Source organism: Myodes glareolus, chromosome 13, assembly GCF_982192425.1.
Source record: "Myodes glareolus chromosome 13, mMyoGla1.1, whole genome shotgun sequence".
NCBI classification, from domain to species: domain Eukaryota; kingdom Metazoa; phylum Chordata; class Mammalia; order Rodentia; family Cricetidae; genus Myodes; species Myodes glareolus.
The window spans coordinates 55,071,702-55,095,790 of record NC_142038.1 but is presented as its reverse complement, the minus strand read 5'-3'; the positions used below and the strand labels follow the sequence as shown (position 1 = coordinate 55,095,790).

At 36.5% G+C, this 24,089-nt stretch overlaps 1 protein-coding gene across 4 annotated transcripts in view; it reads left to right on the top strand.

The window, feature by feature from the left end:
- Nucleotides 1-24,089, top strand: part of Map3k2 (mitogen-activated protein kinase kinase kinase 2) — an 88,509-nt gene that overhangs the window by 28,691 nt on the left and 35,729 nt on the right. For 2 of the 4 annotated variants that reach the window (XM_048442542.3, XM_085700014.2), the window contains exons 2-3: nt 19,397-19,465; nt 22,766-22,884. In XM_048442542.3, coding sequence (XP_048298499.1) covers nt 19,462-19,465; nt 22,766-22,884 — 123 coding nt within the window. In that variant the 5' untranslated portion in view covers nt 19,397-19,461. Of the gene's footprint in view, nt 1-8,708; nt 8,822-17,500; nt 17,579-19,396; nt 19,466-22,765; nt 22,885-24,089 lie in introns of those variants that run through there. The other 2 variants (XM_085700011.2, XM_087896178.1) reach the window with 2 other exon arrangements.

Here is a 24,089-nt window from a genome sequence, read left to right as displayed (position 1 = left end):
TAAGATATAAGCTTGACTTGGGGGTCCATATTGGGTTTCATGGTCTAAATCGATGAGGATGACTGGTTCTTCTTAGGAGGGCACCAGATCACATTACAAATGATTGTGAGCCATCATGTGGTTGCTGGGAATTGAACTCAGGAGCTTTGGAAGAGAAGGCAGTACTCTTAACCACTGAGGCATCTCTCCAGCCATCTGTGCCCTCTTGAGGAAGAGACCTGGTCAGTCATCCTCATCAACTTAGACCATGAAACCCAATATGGACAAGTTCAACAGAACCACCATATGTAGGCTGTTCATGCATATTTCAGCATTGCCAGGACATAAATTTCATTCAGTTTTCATAAACTTGACTTAGACAAACATTGTCAGTTTTCTCATATTCAGGGAAACCATTTCCTCATGCATTGCTATGTGTTTAGGAGTAAGGATTACCAAAGAAAAGAGGGAGATAGGCACTTGATATACAGAAGTAGACCCTGGAAGTAGACTCTAGCAGTTCCTTTTGAGAGAAAAGCAGGAAGCATGTTATTGGTTTGTCATAGGGTTTTTGTTGGAGGTTGAGGTTTTGGTAATGTGTCCTCTGAGTTTTGATGGAACACTACAGCATTTGGTATTATTTGGGACTTTTGAATTATATAATAAGTAGCAAAAAGAGGGCCAGAGTAGTTAAAAGCACGTTGTTCTTATAAAGGACCTGGGTTTGATTCCCAATACCTATGTGGTAGCTCACAATCCTCTGAAACCCCAGTGCCAGAGGATCCAGTAACTTTTGCTCTCTGGGCACCAGGCATGCATATGGTGCACAAAACATATAAGATAGATAGATTTCAAAAATAAACAGCAGAATGTATTAAACTACCATTAAAGTAAGAGTATTTTTAACATTAAACACATTTTCATGGTAGGCCCTGGTATTGTTTTAAGGCCAGTGTTAAGGCCCACATTTATTTATTTATTTATTTATGTATTTATTTATTCTTTTTTTCTTTTTATTTTCTTTCTTTCCGAATCAGGGTTTCTCTGCATAACAGCCCTAGTTGTCCTGGAACTAGCTCTGTATACCAGGCTGGCACTAACTTACAGAGATCAATCTGCCTCTGCCTCCCGAGTGCTGGGATTAAAGGCGTGCATCACCACCACCCACCTGGTGTAGATATTACTTTAAAAGAATATGTTTAGTTTATTATTACTGTGTATATGTATGATGCATGTGTGAGTGTATGTGTCCTGGTGCATGTGGAGGTCAGGATTTTTTATGGAATCAGTTCTCTCCTTCCACCTTCATGTGGGTTCTGGGGTTTGAACTGAGGTGCTAAGACTTGGTGGCAAGCGCTTGTAACTACTCAGCCATCATACTGGTTCTGTAAATATTACTTTTATGCTCTGGAAATATTTTAGAATTTAAAAATTTACTTTATTGTGTATGTATACATATATGTTTGTGTGTGCACTCTGTGGCCTTTATCAGTGTGTACTTGTGTGTGTAGATCAGAGAATAGCTTGTGGGGATTGGTTCTCTCCTTCCATCAGATAGATTCTAGAGATTGAAGTCAGGTACTTAGAGGCTTGGTGGCAAGCACTTTTGAATCCAGTTAATACTGTCCTGATTTTAGAACTTTAACAAGATATTTTTAAAATTTTAAAAAGAGTAAATTTTGTAATTTAGTTTTTAAAATTTTTATTAGTTTCTTTGTTTTTTAAAGACAGGGTTTCTCAATGTATCCCTGGCTATCCTGGAACTTGCTCATACATCAGGCTGGCCTTGAACTCAGAGATCACCCCCTTCTGCCTCCCAAATGCTGGGATTAAAGGTATATGCCACCAGACCTGGCCTTATTTTGTCATTTTTCAGTATGGGAGAATATTGAGGGAAGTGTGATGTTATACCAAAGACATGTGTTTCTAGGACAAATAAATGAAATAAAGGCAGTACAGTAGTGTATATGAGTAGATTCTGAATAAGATTAGATTCAAAACTGAACTTAATAACTGAGTTTCTGATGTATGTATTATGATCGGGTATTTAAAATATTTTATACATAATATTTTCTTTAATTCTTACAGCATTCACAAAGTGGATACAGTTTTGTCCCATTTTCCATATGAGAGCCACTGAGAGCCACTATTCACTAATTCACTAATTACTGTCAGTGAACATTGAGTAATATGTTTGGTAAACCATTTATGAATTATTCCTTTTTTAATATCTCATAAAAATACCCAAAGACAACAGTTAGGGTTTTTTATACTCTGTACATTTGTTCAGAGTGATTTGGGAGTTTTGACAAAAGCCTAAATTTATTAGAGTGCTAATTTAAAAGCTACTTTTATTTTCTTTAAGACTGTTTTATAGCGGGGCAGGAGAGATGGCTTGGCAGTTAAGGGCACTGTCTGCTCTTCTACAGAACCAGGCTCAATTCTCAGCACCCACATGGTAGCTCAAAATATCTATATCTCCAGTTTCAGAAGATCTAAAGCTTCCTTCTGGCCTCTCTAGCTTCCTTGGGCACTGCACATATACATGTACATGGTTCACAGACATACATGCAGGCACCACATCCATACATATAAAGTGATAAAGTTTTTTAAAAGGCTGTTTTATAAAATACAGAAAACAAAATTGGTAGACACATACATTCTGTAGCATTGCCACAATGACTTAAGAACAGAAGTAGAAAGAACTTGTAAATGTGTACTTCCAGAGAAGCTGGTTTTGTGCTTCTCTAACAGATTGCCATAGACTGTGGAAGTTACAAAGATCTAAGATTTATTTCTTACAGGCTGAAATCCAGAACCAAAAGATTATGGCTGGTGAGAGGTTTATCTTGTTTTGTTATAACATGGTAGAACACATTTTATGGGTGGCTAGAACAACAGATCAAAGTTATAGCCTCTAGCCCTTTTATTGTAAGCAGTAGTCTATGCAGAAAGGCCAAGCCCTCCTGGCATAATCACCTCTTAGGATCTATGTTTTAATACTGTTTTATTGGGAAAAGCTCAACAACATGGTTTTTCAAAGATACATTCAAGTTATAGTATCTCAAATTGGTTTTGCTTAACAATTATTAACATAATTATTACTATATAGTAAACCTTCAATTAAGTTCTTTACAAATATTTACGTTTTTGGGCTAGGATTGTAACTCACAAGTAGTTCTTACCTATGCACAAGAACCTGGGTTGGACCAGCAGTACTGGGAGAAAACTAAAACAAAACACAAGCCACAAAGAAACATATACTCATTTCATTTCCAGTGCAATTTGGTTATGGTATCATGCCACAGTCTCCATATTTACAAGTGTGGAAACTAAAGCAAAGAAATATTAAGTCATTTACATATGGTTGTATACTTATTAAGGAACAGATTCACTGTCAAACTCAGACAATTTGGACCTACCACCTAAGCTTTTTACTTCCATACTTTCTGTCTTTACTTTTGAAGGGATCATGACCCATTCAGAGAGGAAATATAAATGATTGGAAAAGAGTGTTATAGATTAAAATTATGGGCCAAGCATGGTGATGCATGCCTGTATTCCTGCTGCTTGGGAGGCTGAGGCTGAAGGATCGTCACTTTGAGGCCAGTTTGAAATATAGACTAATACTCTCTCTCAAAAAACAAAATATAATATGAAAGACAGGCAAATAGACAGACCCCACAGATGAAGTGTGGCTATGCATTATTAAAACTTAACCAAAGAATGACAAAATTTCTTGTCTGCCTGCCACCAAACCCAACAACCTGAGTTCAGTCCCTAGTACTCATATAGTGGAAGGAAAGACCAATTTCTGACAGTTGTCCTCACTGTGACCTGTAGTATACATTGGGCTCACATATGCACACACATTTGTAGACAAAATAAATAAAAAATTTGAAACAGTTAAATTTCCCTTTAAATGTTATATGATTTTAATAGGAAAATAATTTGAAATTACTTGCAGATGTATGCACTAAAGTTTTTAACCAATATTAGACAGTTTTATTTTATTTTTAAAAACTTAGAATTCTTTTACAACCCACTAAATCAAGGGATCACCAGCTTAGGTAATAATTTTTAAAAATTCAACAACAGGGAGTGCCTGTATGACTCATTAGAGTTGTGGGTATGATAGCATTAGACAGCGATGTCTTTATAACTTGATTGGTAAGTGATTTGCAATGAACTGTACATTTAAAACCTGTTATTTATTAATTTTTTATATGTGTATTTACCTGTGAAATTAGTACCCATTTCCAGACAATGGTCATATCTTTCACCTCCAAAAGGTTTTTTTTTATAATACGTTATATTCTTACCTCTTTGTCCACGGCTTTCCAGCAATAGGTGATCTGTTATTTTCTCCATAAATTACTTTGTGTTTCTAGAATTATATATAAATGGAATCATACAGTTTATATGATGTGTGTGTATCTGAGTTTTTTCACCTCATATAATAAAAATATCATTTATTTGGTATTGTAGCTTGAACTTAAAAGGTCTCAGCATACTAAGTGTAATAATTACTTTTGATTCATTCATATTGTTTACTTTTCTCAGTAGTTCATCTTATTTATTGCTGAATATTATTTATTCCATTGTGTAGAATTGCCACAGATTTGTCTAACTGGTGATTGACATTGGGTTTCTACTTTCTAGTTGGTGATTACAAATAAATTGGCTAACAATTTTTTTAAATATTTGTGTGAATATATGCTTTCACAGTTTCACAGTTTTTCCATGGGTAGCTAAAGTTAGTTGTTAAAAAGCCCTCCCTTTTGTTTACAGGTATTTTATTATCATTATTATTGCTATTATTGTTTTTACAATGCCAGGGATTGCTAAACCAACCACTAAACCTCATCATTAGTTCTGTATTGATTGATCTTTGTATTTCTGTATTATACATAATGGGAATCATACAATATATAACCTTTTCAAATTAGTTTCTTTTACTTAGCAATTGCCACTAAAGGTTCCTCCTGTCTTTTTGTGGTACTATTTATAGCTCATTTTTTTTTTATTGTTTTCGAGGAAATATTTTTGTATTAGTTACTTTTTAGATGCTATGATAAAACACCCTTACAGGAACAGCTTAAGGGAGAAAAGATTGACCTTGGTTCACACTTTCAGGTCATAGTCCATCTTGGTAGGAATGTCATGGTGGCAGAATGTTGAGGAGACAGCTTGGTGATTTTGCATCTACAATCAGCCCTCATCATCTGAGTTCTGTCCCTGAGACTTAAATGGTGTAAGGCGGAGGCTTTTCATTCGTTTCCTGGCTGCCCAGACCCGAAATAATCACAAAGAAACTATATTAATTGCAATACTGTGTGACCAATAACTTAAGTGTATTTTTAGCTAGCTCTTACATCTTAAATTAACCAATTTCTATTATTTTATATTTTACCACAAGCCTTGTAGTTTATGGGTAATGTTTCAGCAGGTGGGCACCTTTCTCCTTCAGCAGCTACTTGGCTTTTCCTTGACTCCACTTTTTTTTTTCTTTATCTCTGCTTGGAATTCCTGCCTTGCTCTATTGTGCACTGTCTTAGGCCCAAAGGAGCTTCTTTATTAACTATTGGTAACAAAACACATTCACAGCATACAGAGGGGAATCCCACATAACCTCTTCTTTTCTGTCTAAATAAAAAGGAAGGTTTTAACTTTAACATAGCAAATTACATACAACAAAACAGTTATCAAGCAAGAATTATAGTTACAATATTTAATCCATTTACATTTGGCAAATTAAGGAAAATGCTCTATCATTTATCCTATTTTTGTGAGTCTACAGTTTTATATCTAATTTGTCTTTTATAACTATCTTTTTTCAACTCTATCAAAGACTCTAGAAGGTATAATATTACCTAAGTAATCAGAGTATATTCTAGACCAGTCGGAACTATACAGTGAGACTCCCAAATCTCATTCCCCCAACAGCCTATTGTTCTACCACCTTACATAGAAAATATTATCCTTTCCAGTTGTATAATCCTAGTACCTTTAAACAATCACTTAACTGTGTCTTAAAAGTTTTTAGATGATCTGTGCTTTTAAAAAATATTCATTTTTAATTGTGTGTTTTGGGACCTAGCCATCAGTTTCTGGAAAGTGACCAATAGCCTTATCAATGCCTGGGTTGTTTGGGGGTTTCCATGGTGTCACTTTGACCAGCAGTGTAATCCATTTCTGACATTGGAGATTTACTTGTTGGTGAGAGATGTCTAGCTGGGATTTTGTCTCGTTACTTGGTGACTCCACTTAAGTTTCTTTCATATATATTTTTACACACACACACACACACACGTGTGTGTGTGTGTGTGTGTGTGTGTGTGTGTGTGTGTGTGTGTATTTCAAGAAGCTTCTATTGTAGTAAGGTTCCATATGGCTCCTGAAATAGCCCTTAGTTTTAGCTGTCCACTTCTGTATTCTCTCCCTAACCCCTTGTTCTTTCCACCTCTCTGTTTAGTCACCCCTTTCCAATTCCCTGTCCATTCACAAATATTCTATTTCTCCTTTCTCAAAATTCTTCCTTTCACCATAATCTTTTATACCTAACCTCTATGGTTGTATGGATTGTAGCCTGCTTATCAAAGACTTAGCAGCCAACATCCACATATAAATGAATATTTACTGTATTTGTCTTTTTGGCTCTGGGTTACCTGATTGAGGACTTTTCTTTTTAAAGCTCTATCCATTTACCTGAAATTTTGTAAATTTTGTTATTTCTTTTTTTCTTTAACAACTGATTAATATTCCATCATGTAAATATAGCACATGTTCTTTATCTATTCATCCGTTGACAGATATCTAGTCTGTTTCCAATTTCTGGTTATAAATGACTAGAGAAACAATGGACATTGTTGAGTAGTTGTTTCTGTCGTAGGGTTTAGGGCCTATGTCTAAGACTGGTATAGGTGAATCTGGAGGTAGATCTATCTGTTCCCAACTTTCTTTTTTTAAATTTTTATTGAGCTCTACATTTTTCTTTGCTCCCCTCCCTGTCTCTCCCTTCCCCTTAAGCCCTCTTCCAAGGTCCCCATGCTCCCAATTTACTCAGGAGATTGTCTTTTTCTATTTCCCATGTAGATTAGATCTATGTATGTCTCTCTTAGGGTCCTCATTGTTGTCTAGGTTCTCTAGGACTGTGATTTGTGGACCTTCAACCCCATCGAAGACCTGAGAAAGGAAATAATATTACTTGAGTAAACAGGAAGTGCAATCTAACAACTTCCAAAATGTGCAATAAATGACAGAGACAACTGACTACCTGGGCAATCCCCCAAAGTCTCATTTGCAATGTTGGAGCAACCAACTTTGGCTAAGGCAGGGTCTGACAGACCGTTTTCAGAGGCAGGAAAAATTTTAAAACCATCTTACCCTGTCTTGGCAAAGTTTGGCAGTCTTTTTTCTTGTATACTGCTTGTCTTGTCTGGACACCACACATTTTGTCAGTGGTTGAGGCATAGGCAGTTCTTTGCCCAAAGACCAGTTTTGCCAAGAAGAAAACAAACTCCATGTGGAGTGTCTTCAGTGGTCAACATTCTCTCAGGAATAGATCTCTGCTATTGTGTCTCACATCAACAGAACCATAGGTTATTTAAATGCCATATTCTACAGCTCTTTGAAGTGGTTGAAGATTACCTATCTATGTGAAATACAATCTCTATGTATTTAAGAACCTGATTAGTCTAACTATAAGTGTGAAGAACATGTATGACTATTGACCTATATTTGTTAATACCTGTGTAACTTAGAGTAAGGCCTCATATTAGAATATTAAACAGTCTTTAAACAACTCTGTAGCAAATGAGGACAATGGCCTCAAAATATAAACCATGTATAAGTATCTTGATCAGAGGTAGCAATGTATAGTCCAATATGATAAATATATCCTAAAATTGTATCAATAACAAAATGTCTTAAGCAGAAGTATGCATGCATGAAATATGACAAAATAACTTTACCTAGGTGTACAAATATTGTAAACAGATATAGGAACATATTCAATATAAGAGATATAACTTGAATTTGTATCAATATACAAGAGTATACCAATGTAAATTGTCTATAAATACTAGCTTTCAAGTATTCACTCTATTACTCAGTATTATTATTAGTGTGAGAACGGTCACACTAATCTGCCTATAATCCCATCCAATTTTCCTTTTTCCCCCCAAAGTGTTCCACCCAACCCTATACTCCTAATTAATGTCCCTAACCCTAAGGACAAACTTTGTTGGGAGAGGGGATGTTGTCTTCTAGAATTACTTTCAGCTATTATGGGGACAGTGTTCTTTCTATGGGGTCCTGTAAAACTAAAATGATAGTTAAATTTCAAGATTGCTGTCTGTAGTTGCTAGGATTTTTTGGATGTTCTTATTTGAAGTTCTGGCCAGAACGTTGTGAGAAGGTGCACCATTTCATCTAACCAAGTTGGAATCATTTTAAGTAGCTGGTACCCAAAACAGATATTAAAGTAGTGCTATCAACATCATAACAACATATCAACCATGTGGAATCATTGTGGGGCCCCATCTTCTTCCTGAAAATTTCAAAGATTGCTGCAGGAAAATTTATTGTTCATTGCGGAAACTTAAACATTATTCATATAGACACATTCAATGAAAGGTACAAAAGAAACAAAAATAGGTATGGAGAGAAGTAAAATTTTTCCTAAATTCTTTCCTCTTTCTTTCTTATACCAGATGGCTCCTGACATGAGACAGAAAGTCTGAATTTTTCTTTTAACAACATGCTTGGATTTAGAGAGGATAACCATTGTACAACTCCAAAGTCAACTTCAGTTTTTAAATAGAGATATATACATACTGAGGTAATGAAATTTTACCCTGCAGATGATCGTCATGACAAGTCAGATTTCTCTTTGCTTGGTGATCCTTTCTGGATAGTTATCTTTTTTCCTTTGCCGTCTAAATGTGCGAGGTCTCTGGATATTTTGAAGATGAGTATTTTTCTGCAAAGACAAGAACAAACCCTGCCCCAATCCTTATGAGGTTTCCTTACCACCTATATGATAGTTACCTCCATGGATGAGCTGTCATTTCTGTCTCAAGAGGTTTCTCTTTTTCAAACAGAATCTTGATTAATTTTGAAGGTATCCATAACTTTTCTTCTGTGGAAACAAGAGTGAAACCCCTTCCCCAATGTAGCACATCTCCTGGTTTCCATTCTGAGATCAGCACATCCTTGAAATACACTGGCTAATTTAGTTCAGAAGTTTTTTTTTTTTTCTATTATCCAATGTCTCTGTGTTGCCATTATTTTTTTCTCATTAGTATAAAGAAAATTCAAGGTTAATAAAGCATATGCAATCTATTTCTAGGGGTGTTTTCCATTCCTTTCTGTTTGTTTAACATATCCTTTATAGTTTGAATTGATCTTTCTATAACTGCTGGACCAGTAGGATTGTTTGGTATACCTCTAATATGCTTTATATTATAATAAGCAAAAATCTGTGTCATTTTCTTAGAGACATATGCCGGACCATTATCTGTCTGTATTTGTGCAGGTATACTCATGATGTCTGTAACTTCTAATAAATTCTAATACTGAATCAGCCTTTTCTGAACTCAAAGCAGTTGTCCATTGAAAACCTGAATAAATGTCAATGGTGTGGTGTACGTATTTTAATTTTCTAAAATCTGCAAAGTGGAACACATCCATCTGCCAGATTTCATTCTTTTGAGTACCCTTTGGGTTACTCCCTGCAGGTAATGGTGTTTGGTTATAGAAAGAGTAAGTAGGACATCTCTTTATAATATCCTTAGCTTGTTGTCGTGTAATAGAAAACTGTTTCTTTAAGCCTTTGTTATTGACATGATTTTTTTAAAAATTCTGAAGGCTTCAGCACCTTTCCAATCAATAATCAATAAATTTCTTCATTACCTTGTGCTAGAGTACCTGTCAGACTTGTATGGGATTGGAAGTGTGTTATGTATATTGACAAAGTCTGTTTATGATTATGTTTTGAACCTGAATGAATAATGAAGTCAAATCTGTATAATCTGGTATAAATTCAATGGTTTCAATATGTAAAACAACTCTTTCTGCATATTGTGAACCAGTAACTATATTGAGAGGTTCTTTTTTTGATTATTTATTTATTTATTTAGTATACAATATTCTGTCTGTGTATGCTTGCAGACCAGAAGAGGGCACCAAACCCCATTACAGGTGGTTGTGACCCACCATGTGGTTGCTAGGAATTGAACTCAGGACCTTTGGAAGAGCAGGCAATGCTCTTAACCTCTGAGCCATCTCTCCAGCCCCTATTGAGAGGTTCTTTAAGATCCCTTGGTACCATGAGAATAGCATATAATTCTGCTTTTAGATAGAATTAGAAGGGCTTTGTTTCACCTCACTTAAATCTAATGATTTTCAACCTGCCTTTTCTGATTTATTTGCATCAGTATAGAATGTATTGGTTCCAGTTAATTGATGTGCCACATACAATATGTGGTAAGATTCAAGTAATTCTCTTTATATGGTTAATTCTATTGTTTTTGGGATCCTTGCTCTTAATCTCTCCTAAAAAATTATCACAAGCTCTTTGTCAGGGTTCATTGCATTCTAAGTTGGCATTTTCAAAAGTCAGAGATTTAATATGTACTTGTCTAGCTTCTAGGTTTTTTATTCCTATTTGTACAGCCTTAGTTAATCTTTGTAAAAAGTCACTAAAGGGTTCTCTTTGGCCCTGTTTAATCCTAATATATGATTCAGTTATTTTTACTGGTTCTTGAATCCTGTCCCAAGCATTTAAGGCTGCTCTGTGGCATAGGTTCAAGATGTGTTCATCATAAAGAGCTTGATCCTGTGGGTCAGCATAAAGGCCCTTGTCAAGATTTTGATCGTGGAAAAGCCTCAGATCCTTTTGCTTTTCCCTGTTGTCTAAAATTTTTGCTTCTTCTCACTAGTAGCATTTTCATTTTAGTTGCAGCCAGTCTTAGGACCACTGTAACTAATTGAAGCCAACCATGTGGTGTATCCTTATTGCTTAAAGCACACATCTTTTCCATCTCCTTAACAAATGGTGAATGTAAGCCTTAAGATACTACTGCTTGAGCCAGGCGGTGGCAGTGCACACCTTTAATCCCAGGACTCGGGAGGCAGAGGCAGGTGAATCTCTGTGAGTTTCAAGCCAGTCTGGTTCACAAGAGCTAGTTCCAGGACAGGCTCCAAAGCTACAGAACAACCCTGTCTTGAAAAACCAACACAAACAAACAAACAAATAAATAAAAGATACTACTCTTTGCTTAATTTCTTTTAGATCGTTCATACCTATACATTTCTATCTATTTTCTTTGTATTATTTTGGTTATTTAGTGTTTGATAGTTTGTTAGAGGTGATTACATAGCTAAAACTCTTGGTAAGATATCTCTGATTCTGACAAATACTGGTGATGTTAAATCCTGTCCTTGTATCTTTTCTCTCTACTCATCAGTTCCAATAATTTTCTCAGTCATTTCAAATCTTTATACCACTGTCTTTTGTAAAGCCTAAATCTCTTGGTCTATGAATATTTATAGTGATTTCATTGACTCACATAACCTCTTGTCCTTCCATGGTATGAAATTTTTCATTAAGGATAACTTCTCATTCTTGGATACTATTTTAATGGTCTGCATATTGCCTTTCTGGAGAGATACTTTATCTGCTAACTTACAACTTTTTAACTATTTTGATTTTCAAATCCAACAGTATGAATTCTTTCAGGTAACTTCTCAGCACCTTTTGACATAGATTGAATTTTGTCTGTCAAATTAATGTTATCCTTTTCAATGGTATTAATTTTTTTCAGGTAACTTCTGATAATCGATGGTATTAAGCCTGTCAGCTAGTTGTTCATTATTAGTTTGTAAAGACTGTATCATTTCTAAAAGTGCCTGATTCTTGGCTCTGTTATCAAACTATTTTCTTAAGGATATAATATCAAAAATAAAGCTAAGTCCCAATATCAGATAAATGGATGTATTAGAATAACCACATAAGCGTTGCAGAATGCAAAAAGGTTATTAAATTTCTGGATGGTGATATTGTTTGTCATTATATACCTTTCAAGTTTATTGTTTATTTATTAATCAAATAAAGCTGCCTTTGTTCAGTAAATTGTTGTAGGTGTAATAATCTTTACTGACCAGCATGTGTTGCAGTTTCTGCTGTGTTGTTGAGAGACACAACCGGTGGCAGTGTGAAAACTCCCTTTAGGTTCTGAGTTGGTGTCTGCTTAAATACTGTATCCTTTGCTTGACAGATTAAGGGCAATCAAATCGATTCTGTACATGGAGAGAGTTTTTTGGTGGCCAGAATATCAAGGAACCTAGAGCTCGTGATTGGGGAACACAAACCAGAAGCTGCACAAGTTGCCACATAGCAGGGAAAGCAGTGGGGAGCTCATGTGAGCCCAGGAAATTGCCAGATCACTGCACGGTAGTTCCACTGTGGCAGGGTTTTGACAAAAAAACCACTTAGTAGGTGAAATCGAGCCAGGTGGGCTGGGGTGGGAGACCTTCTAGCCACGGACCTTTTGTGCTGGTCCTGGTAGGTGTGGAGTTGGGATTCACATGGGCACCAGATATAGATGGACACTATAAAGTAATCTCACACTAGCTCAGAATTGATTATAATAAAGGGTTCTTTATTTAGGGGTAGACTCACAGATCACACTCCTCTGAATGAGTAGGGAACAGGAACCTAATCCAGCAGCTGAGAGAGATACCGTGCAAAGTTTATATCTATGGCTAAGTACGAGAGACCACGCCCAAATGGGCTGGTGTCTTAAAGGCTATTGGCTGAAGTTGTTTTCACAGCAATCAACTACCCTTTTACTAAGTTACATAGATAGTAAATATTTGCTCAGTTCATTTGCAGAATCTCCCTCCCTCCCTCCCTCCCTCCCTCCCTCCCTCCCTCCCTCCCTCCCTCCCTCCCTCCCTCTCTTCCTTCCTCCCTCCCTCCCTCTCTCCCTCCCTCTCTCCCTTCTTCCTTCTTTGATTTTTGAGAGGTTGGGAAAAGAAGTGGAAAATTATACTTCAAACAAGAAGTTGGAAAAGAACTTCTAATAGTATGGAAAAATTTACAAGAGTTTCAAATGTTTTGATTAAGAATTATTGCCAGATGGTGGTGGTACACACCTTTGATGTCAGCACTCAGGAGACAGAGGCCAGGCTGATCTCTGAGTTTAAGGCCAGTCTGGGTTTCTAAGAAAGTCTAGGTTCAGTCTTACTCCCAGGAGTTATCTAATACCAAACAGTCACACAAATAATACATACAGACTGAGCCGGTTGTATATAGGAATATGAACACACACATGCATGCACATGCACATGCACACTCAACTGTTTTAAAAGGCCATGAATCACAAAAGGGGAGGGAGGTTTCATGGGAAGACTTGAACAGAGGAAAGGGAAGAGGGAATGATGTAATTATATTTTAATCTTAAAATATAAAATAATTTAATTAACTACTATTCATTTCTACCTTTAAAAATATTTACTAAATTGAAGAGCATATTCTATACGATTTGCACAAGATAAAGATAGCTGTCTTAGGGTTTCTATTGCTGTGAAGAGACACCATGACTACAATCTCTCTCTCTCTCTCTCTCTCTCTCTCTCTCTCTCTCTCTCTCTCTCTCTCTCTCTCTCTCGTATGTAATATGTCTGTGTGTATGTCTGCAGGCCAGAAGAGGGCACCAGACCTCATTTTACAGATGGTGGTGAGAGCCACCATGTGGTTGCCGGGAACTGAACTCAGAACCTTTGGAAGAGCAGGCAATGCTCTTAACCACTGAGCCATCTCTCCAGCCCCCCTACAATAGCTCTTACAAAGGAAAATATTTAATTGGGGCTGATGTACAGTTCAGGTGTACAGTTTAGTCTATTATCCTTATGGTGGGAAACTTGGCAGCATGCAGGTGGCTGTGGTGCTGGATAGGTAGCTGATAGTTCTATATCTGGATCAGCAGGCAGCAGGAAGAGAGAGTGACATTGGGCTTGACTTGAGCTTCTGAAACCTCAGAGCCTACTCCCTGTGACATACTTCCTTTAGCAAGGCCACACATATTCATATAAGGCCACACTTCATAATAGTGCCACTCCCTATGGATATATAGGGGGCATTTTCCTTCAAACCACCACTACAACAGTTAATAAAAATATTTAATAGCCCTCTTCCAGTCTGAGTGTAAACATACTATAAGCTTTTTCCTCCACCATGAGACAGGGTCTCACCATGTAGATCTTGCTCTTCTGGAACTTTCTTTGTAGACTAGATTGGTCTCAAACTTGTAGAGATCTGCCTACCTCTGCTTCTTAAGTGCTGAGATTAAAGGAATGCACTACCATGCCCAGAACTATATAGACTTTTTGTTTGTAGACATTATTGAAGATGTGTGCTTCTATGTAACAAAGTAGATTTTCAAAATGGAAGTTTCCCATAACAGCACAGAATGAGCATATTAAAATCATTAAATAATCATCATAAGACTTGGTATGCTGGGTATTTTGGTACCTATATTTCTAAATTTTGTATGCATTGGTAAGGTTCTGACACAATAGTACACTTAAAGACATAACTCAGAGCAATTTGATTTCAGGAAAGGTCAATTGATAAAAGTAATTAGTACATTTTAAACATTGAACAGCAGATAACTTTTGCTAAGTGTCTAAATAGATGGGTCATAATCTAAACCTAGGTTGCAAGTCATTCAAACTTGTGGCTAATGAAATTGGATTTCAGCGTTTCCATGAAAACTTCAATAGACACATTCACCAGGCTGACACATTGACTAATTATACACAACAAATTAAGTTTTACCTGAAGTTTTACTCTAGGACAGTGGCAGCTGACACCCCAGGTTTATTGAAACAGTAGTTATTTCTGTGTCCACTGGAATCTTTGCAGTGACGCCACATTTAAGGATAGTACGTCTCCAGATGCACAAGTTGTTTGTTGTTAAAATCTCCATTCTACTGTTGTTATGGATTAGACTAATGAATTATACTTGCATCTTATTTCATTCCACCTTCAATGAATGCTAGGCCCCAAAGCACTGGCGCTCTCCCAGACCTGCAGTATAGTGGACAGCAGTCAACTATCCAGCCTCCTCACAACATCAGCAGCAGTCTGCTTGGATGGTAGTGTACTGTCTGTCACAAAAGGCTAGCCCAGAACTTGATTGCCTTCTTTCTCCACCAGAGTAATATCGTATGTTGCTCTACATACTCTTACTATTGTGGCGACACACCACACACACACTTGTTTTTTTGTTTTTTGTTTTCCCCCAGACAGGGTCTCAATGTATAGTTGTGGCAGGCCTGGAACTTGCAATGAGACCAGGGTGGTTCAAGCTCATAGAGATCTGCCTGCCTCTGAAGGGTTGTGGCACCAGGCCAGGCCAGCACTGTACTTAAATTCCTCTATAAACTTAAGGTCACATTGGTTGGATTGTGTGTAACCAGGACAGTTCATTCAAGCTGTTAATTTAGTTTAACAAAACAAAAACCAGAAGGCATCCAGTAGGGTTACAAAAGAAGAATTTTAAAAATCAGTTGCAGAAATGATGCAGAAAACCCTAAACCCACTTCTGAACTCTACTTCAGAATTCTACTTGAAAATTTCAGTGTTTGGAGTATGTACTTGGAAGAAGTGGGGAATGAAAGAAACTTCCTAACAGGAAGCAGGGATTTCAGTCTAGTAACACTGAAGCATTATCAAGGAAACACACTGAGGTTTACTCCGCCTAGGCCTGAGCTCTTGTAAAATTTTAGCTCAGTATTCAGGTTATCCACTCTCCTGGGGCTTATTGGTGGAATAGCAGTGTATTTCTACAGCTTTCTCCATAGAGTTCATGCTCTGCCTAGCAGTAATCTCCACTGCCTTCCAGAAACTGTGTGTGACCACGCACACCACAGAAAAGGAGCTTGTTTACTCCCCGAAGGTTGTAGCCTCTCCTGAGTGGTGCAGGAGGAGACAGTGCAGGTGGCAGGTAACTAGAAGCTAAACAACCTTGTTTTTAAAGTGGGTGATTATATAATATGCAATACTAATTATGGTGGTGATAAGAGTAGTAGTTGTGGTACTTTTTGTGTTGATTTTATTTTTATAACAATTTTTGCTGTAAGAGAACATAGTCAAGAGTTAGAGAATATATGGTTATATAGTTATAGGACATCCTGTCATGGGCCCTTTATAGTATGTTCCTCATGTTGTAGTGACCCTCAACCATAAAATTATTCTGTTGTTGCTGCATAACTGTAATTATCCTACTGTATTAATTGTAATGTAAGTATTTGATATGCAGGATATCTAATATGCAGCTCCTGTAAAAGGTTGTTCGGCTCCCAAAGGGGTTATGACTCACAGGTTGAGAACCACTGCTGTCATGCCTAGCTTTTTGTTGTTGTTTTTGTGTGGGTGCTGCACTTCTGAATTCAGGTCCTTCATGCTTGTGTGACAACTTTGTGAACTGGGCATCTCCGCAGGTCCCATATGATACTTTAAAAAATGATGTCTCTATTTGTTAATGTGAGTATATGTATTCATGCACACGAGTGTAGAGGGCAGATTCAACCTTGGATGTTCTTCCTCAGGAGTTGTCCACTTTGGTTTTCTTTTCTGTTCATCCCACCCCCACCCCAATTTCCTTCTTCTGAGACAATTTCTCACTTGGACCTGGGGCTCTTAGATTAAGCTAGGTTGGCCAGCCAGCAGACTCCGTGCCTAACTTTGTGACTTCTTGGAATTGAACTCAGGTCCTCATGCTTGTGACAAGTGCGTTATTGACTGAGCTGTCTCCCTAGCCAAGTGAACAGTTTGTGTGCTTCTGTTTTCAAGTGTTTTGTATGTATGTGTAAAAGTGGAAATGGTGATTTCCTCCTGTGCACATTTCCACTACCACACATGTTGTCTTTTTGCCCATGTCTGTCCTACTGAAGTGAAGTGGTCTGGCACCGTGCTGTTGGTCTCCATTTTCCTAATGAACTCATGACGCTCAACATTATTCTAAGTGCTTCTGTCTTTCTGTATCCTCTTTTGGAAAAAAAATCTCTATTGAAATCCTTTGTCCATCATTTAATTGGGTTATCTTATTGTTGAGTTATAATGATTTTTTATATAATGTATATTATACATAAAAAGAAGACCTTTATTAGATACAAATTGATATAAATAAATACATTTATTAATATTATATATTAAATAAATTTTTATATAGTTTATTTTCTCCTGTTCTTGGGTTTTTTAAAATTATTTTCATGTCATTTGTTGCAGAACTTTAAAAATTTTTGGTGGAAGTACAATTTATTTTTCTTGTATTACTTATTATGATTTGATATTAATGATTTGTGATTATGGTATCATACTTAAGAAACTTGCCTAATCTAAGGCTATAAAGAAATACATATACTCAAAGAAATACAATTAGCTTGTGCACTGAGTTGCTATGATGTCTTTGTGAAAACTCAGTTGACCCTGGGTGTTGGTTTATTTCAGGATTCAATCCTACTCCACTGACCTGTGCCTACTCTACAACTATTTTGATTATAGTAACAAGTTTTAAAGATAGCAACTGTAAGTCCCCTCACTTTTCTTTTGCAATAAATTGTTTAATTCTTTTGCCCCACTGGGAGTGCCATATGAATTTGAGGACTAGCTTTTCCATTTTTGAAAAAGACCATTAGAATTTTGAGAGTGCATCTAATTTATAGGTGTGTGTGTGTGTGTGTGTGTGTGTGTGTGTTTGAGACAGGTTCTCATTGTGTAGCCCTGATTGTTTGTCCTGGAACTTACTGTATAGACCAGCCTGGCCTTGAACTCAGAGATGCCTCGGCCTCCCAGTGCTAGGATTAGAGGCGTGTGTTATCAGTCCAGACTTTAAGTGTAATTTCACACAACAGTGTTTTATAGTTTTTACTATACAAGCTTTAAATTTAAGTATATTCCTGCACACTTTTCTTTTTATGTTATTGACAGTAGAATTGATTTCTTTTCCACAATATCATTTGTTAATGTATACAAATAGAACTGACCGGAAGTGAGTAAAGACAGCTAGAACACAAACAGTGAAACAGCTGGTGTTGGTGTTCTCATTGTGCTGAAGAGGGCTGGATTTTATGACCTGTTGGTGCTGAGGTGCTGCCGAGGATTTTATCCTTTATTCCATTAATGCAGTTTGTTGTATTGATTCTTGTGTGTTGAATCTACCTTGTTTTTATTGGATATATCTCTTCTAGTCATCTATATAATCTTTTAAAATTTTTAGAAAAGATTTATGTATATGAGTTTTTTCCAACATGTATGTATGTATGTATGTAAGTATGTGTGTGCACAGTATACATCCCTGGCTACCAGGGAGGTCAGAAGAAGGTGTCAGATCCTCTGGATCTGGAGTTTGGGATGGTTCTGAGCCACCACATGAGTGCTGGGAAATGAACCTGGGTCCTTTGCAAAAGCAGAAAATGCTCTTAACCACCGAGCCATCTATAGCCCCTGTAATCCTTCTTTTATGTACTAGGTTATGTTTGCTAGTCTTTTATTGGATTTTTTTTCACTGTGTAGCCCAGGCTGGCCTGCCGTTGGTTTTAAAATTTGTCTGTTGACAAGTTAGAGTTTGTTTTTAATCTGTTTACCTTTAACTTGTTTTTATTCTATTTATATTTTATATAATTTATATAAGGTATATCTGCTATTTCTGTTTTTGTGGGTCACATTTTCTTTCTTCTCATTTGTATGTATGTATATGTATATGCAAAAAGTTTTTTTGCAGTGTGCTGTTTTTAGTTTTTGTCTTTTTTGCTTTATTTTAGATTTGCTTTTTGGTGGTTTATCTTTAGAACTCAAACTGTTGTTGGTTTGATACCAACATACTTGCAGGAGCTTACACAAACACATATATGATTGTATCTTTCCTCTCTCATTACAGTTATACAAATTATATTGCTATAAAATTTATGCCAAGCAACAGTTATAATTATTCTTTATGCAATTTTCTTTAAAACAATGTATTATTTTTCTGTTGCTGTTTTCATAGAAAAGAATTAATGTGGCAGGAAGACCGCATGTCGTTAGAAAGGCCTGATTACAAAACGCCACCTGGGAGCTGAGATTTGAGGAGAGTTATGATAAGGGCTCATTGTATCTGAGCTGTTTATACAAACAATATGCTTGTTGCTGATCACCTGCTATTTTTGGATCCTGGAAGTTTAGTGTGTTGGGGGAGGGTACCTACACAATCAGGTCCTAATGTTAGGTATTCTGAAAAACTCAGAAATTATTTCTAGTGTATACACACATATCCTTCATTAGTGTCAGTTATACTGTTACTTTCCTTTTTGTGGTTACCTCTTCTGGTTGTTATTAATTAATGTGTTCATCTTCTTTCCTTTTCAGGCAGTAAATAATGTTGATGGGAGAACCATTTTCCTAATTTTCAAATTATTAAGCTGGTCTTCATAATGGGTAAGTTTAAGTTAAAAGCATTTAAAATTTTTTATAACTAAAGAATAGGATGAAGGAGAAAATATTTTTTATAAATTTATTTAGAAATTTATGATATAGTAAGATTTAGCTAGCATTTTACTTAATGGATTTTAAGGCTTAGGGAGAAGTATCTCTCTCTCACACACACACGTTGTAGAGGTTAAAAAGACATTTAGAAAGCCTAGTTTTTGAGGGCTCAGCATACTCTCACTCTGTGTAAGGTTGGGTTAGGTGTGTAAACCAAAGCTTCACATTATCACTTTTAAAATTCTTCTTCCTCTTCTTTGTAGCCTTGAACGCAGTGTCCCCTGATAGTCCAGGTTCTCCAGGTCTCTGGTAGCTCCAAATTGGGCACACTTTTACTGACTCCTGTTTGCATCTCACTTTTGTTTCTTTCATTTGCGTTGCGACTTATATATTAAGTTGGTCTTTATAACCCTTCTGAAACAATATACACTCTAGTTACAAGACAAAGAACAGTCATTGCCTAAAAATACATAAAAGGAATGGGGAAATGGTATAATTTTTATTTCAAACAAACAAAAAAATACATACTGGAATATTCACAGACAATCATGACTATTTAAAAGTAGCCATCACAAGCTGGATGGATGTCTTGGAGCATGTAGTTAGTTCCAGCACTGAGGAGATAGAAGCAAGGGGGGGGGGAGAGTCTCTGAGTTCAAGGCCATCCTGGACTGTGTAAAGTTCTAGGCTACATAATGAAACCCTGTCTCAAAACAAAGAAATTACACACATACAAAATGGGAATCACAGATACTTGCATTTTTTGAGAATATTAATATATAATGAATATGTATACAATCTATCAAATTCATTATTTCTTTTTGTTTGTTATTATTATTATCATTTAGAGATAGGGCTTCTGTATATTGCTCTGGCTGTCCTTGCACTTTCTATACCAGGCTGCCCTCAAACTCAAGGATCTTCCTTGCCTCTGCCTCTTGAGTGCTGGGATTAAAGGTGTGTGCCCCCATGCCTGGCATTCCTATACGTATTCCTAATAAAAGTTACTTGAAATTAATTCCTAACCCTTTTCTGTTTTTATGCTCAATTGCGTGTAGGTGTCAAACATCTGCTTCTTTTTTGTGCCTGTGCTTAGTCTATGGTCCTCAAGATATTTTCACTGCCTGTTGGACCAATCCATGACCCTTCTGGCACCTGTCACCTGTCTCATTTGCCTAGCATTCCATGGCTATCACAGGCATTCCTAACTAGAGATGTTAAGACGGTCCCTTTCTAGTTAGTGTGTGCACACTATGCTTGGTAGTTTGTGGAATTGTTAGCTCTCATCCATTTGTCTTGTCAGAATCTCCAGTTTCCACCTTGGCAGGACCTTCTTAAGACCTGAATTTTGTTAAATGATCTTTTCCTTTTTTACATATTATAAAAAGTATTTGTTTTCTTAACATGGAAATAAATATATGTGGGCATGAAAAGAGATTGGAGCTAAAGCTTTCATAGGTATTTGTTTATTTGGCCACTGTGTTACTGAGTATATAAAAATGCCTAAATTCAAGTGCTAAAGATTTTTTTTATCAAAATAATCAGAACATGATATGTATATTTAAGTACTAGATTCTTATTCCAGTGTGGGATTAAGGATCCTAACTTTTTGTTTTTGTTTGTTGTTTTTGTTTTGTTTTGTTTTGGTGTTTTTGAAACAGGGTTTCTCTATGTAACAGCCCTGGCTGTCCTGGAACTTGCTCTATAGACCTGGTTGGCCTTGAACTCACAGAGATCCACCTACCTCTGCTTCCTCAGTGCTGGGATTAAAGGCACATGTCACCACTTCCTGACTGGCCTCTGTTTTCTAAGAAATGAATTTATTTCATATTTTTGCTTTTAAATAAATTTTTGTGTGTGTGTGCCTGGTGCCTACAGTGGATAATAGAGGTTATGGGATTGTCTGGAGTTACAGTTGTGAGCTACCGTGTGGGTGCTGGGAATGGAACCCCACTCCTCTGCAGGAAGAGCTGGTGCTCTTTAGTTGCTGAGCCATCTCTTCAGCTCCACATTGTTATTGGTCTTTGTTGAGAAATACTTCAATTAATTTATTTGTTTGTTTTCAGAATTTATGTGTTTGTTTTATATGCATTGATATTTTGTCTGTATGTGTGTCTGTGTGAAGGTGTCAGAAACCCTGGAACTAGAGTTACAGACAGTTTTGAGCTGCCATGTGGATGCTGGGGATTGAGCCCGGGTCCTCTGGAAGAGCAGCCAGTGCTCTGAACTACTGAGCCATCTCTCCAGCCTGATAAATACTTTTATGTTTGTAGTCTTTGGGAGAAGTTTGAGAGAACCCTTCAGAGCATTAGTAGGCAGTGTCCAGAGAGAGCTTTTCTGATAGTTCTAAGTATCACATCTAGGAACACATCTCTAAGGTGTGATCTGTGTTTTGAATATATAAATGCTAAAGGAAGATGATGTTTACATAAGGTTTATGTTTTTACTCACTTTTAGTAAGGTTTCTGATGCCTGATGTTTCGTTTGGAAGTCAAAGAAAAGAATTTATTTTAGCTGACGCAAGGTGTTAAATCAGTAAATGAATTAGAATGGCATTTACTTCCTACAAATGTCTCATGTATAGAGGGCTTGGAGAGAGCTCAGCAGCGAAGAGCACAGCTCTAGGGGATCAACACCTCTGGCCTCTATGGGCACCTGCACTCATACATACTTATTCACACACAAACACATACATACACTTAACTAAAAGTAATAGAAATAATATAAAATAACAAGTAAAATATTTAAAACAAAAATAAGTGTCTCATGTGTGGACACTTAGTTTATGTTCAACTTGAGTCTTACGCAGATTGATGTTAGTTGTTCTCAGAGGTGGTATTTTGTATTTACTTATAACACAATATTTGGCAGGTTGCTCCCTGTGAATTCAAAGCCAGACAGATATACATAGTGAGTTCCAGGACAGCCAGGGCTACATAGAGAGACCCTGTCTCCAACAGCAACAGCAGCAACAAATTTATATAATCTATGAGTGTTTGGGGTGCCCATAAGGGCCAGAAGAGTGTACAGAATTCTAGAGTCACAGGTGGTTGTAAGCTGCTCAGTGTGAGTACTGGGAACTAAACTTGGATATTCTGGAAGAGTAGCAAGCCCTCTTAACTTCTGAGCCATCTCTCTAGACCAGCTAATTCATTTTTAAACTCAATTCCATTATAAATTCTGCTTCTTTTCTATGATGAATATATGTTGAAATTACAGTTTTGTATATGTGTTCTTTTAAAAAATACCTAGATGATCAGCAAGCTTTGAATTCAATCATGCAAGATTTGGCTGTCCTTCATAAGGCTAGTCGGCCAGCATTATCTTTACAGGAAACCAGAAAAACAAAACCTTCATCACCAAAAAAACAGGTATTTATTTCAATAATACCTAAAACATTTCATTTTTATTATTTTTAAATTATGTGTATTTGTGTGTCTGTGTGGGTATGTGGATGAAATTGTAGGTGCTTGTAGAGTCCAGCAGTACTGGAACCCCTAGTGCTGGAGTTAGAGGTGGTTGTGAACTGTCTGACATGAGTGTTAGGAGTTGAGCTTGTGTCTTCTGCAAGACCAGTATGTAGTAACCACTGCATCATCTTTCTAGTCCCAAGATCAGTAATATTTTAATAAGTATATTTTGTTGTTTTATGAATAACTTTCATTTCATAGCCTGATCTTGTAAAGACTTCTTTTATACTTTGAATCAAATGTTGTGTTTAATAAATTATCAGGTATGTTTGTTTTTTAAATTTTGTCTTATCTACAACATTTAATGTGATATAGTGTAAATGCTGTGTATAGGTATAATATTGAAATAAAAAAAGAAAAAATGAATACATGTTTTAAAAGCTGTATGACAGTTGTATAAGTTTTTATCTCACCTATTCTTCAAGCATCTAAGATAAACAATTTGTTTTCCCAGAAGTCTCCTCTGGATACTTAGAAATGTGATGATTTTGATTTCTATAAACAAGATTAGTATGAGGTAGAAATCATGGAAAGTAGAATTTTAGAGTTCCTCTTACGTCTGTTTTTACTTCCCATAGTTTCAGTTACTCATGGTCGGCTTAGGTCAGAAAATAACAGGTATGATGTATAGATAAGCAGGTCATAAGTTTTAAATTTCATGCAATTTGAAGTAGCACAGTGAAATCTCACACTATCCTGCCCTACTTTGCTTAGGACATGAATTATACCTCTGTGTGTGTTGTATCCATGTTGTATATCCATGTTTGTTACTTAGAAGCTATTTAATTTATGGGATTGACTACCGAAATATGAGAGAAAAGAGACTGACAATTTGAACATTCAGAAAAGAAGCTTTAAAGTACTTTCTTTAAGAGAAAAGGAGAAAGTTCTGAATTTAATAAGGAAAAACCAAGTCAAACAACAAGCATATGTTCAGAAGCCTTGAAACATACAGATGAGGAAGATCTATAGTATAGCATTCTGTATGTCCTTAGGTTCAGGTCATTCGAGTACATTGGTGCTCTTTCCTTATTGTCAGATCTGACAGTGTAGTCTCACCTCAGCTTTTTGACAGATGTCAGGTGATTAGAATTATACTTTGAAAA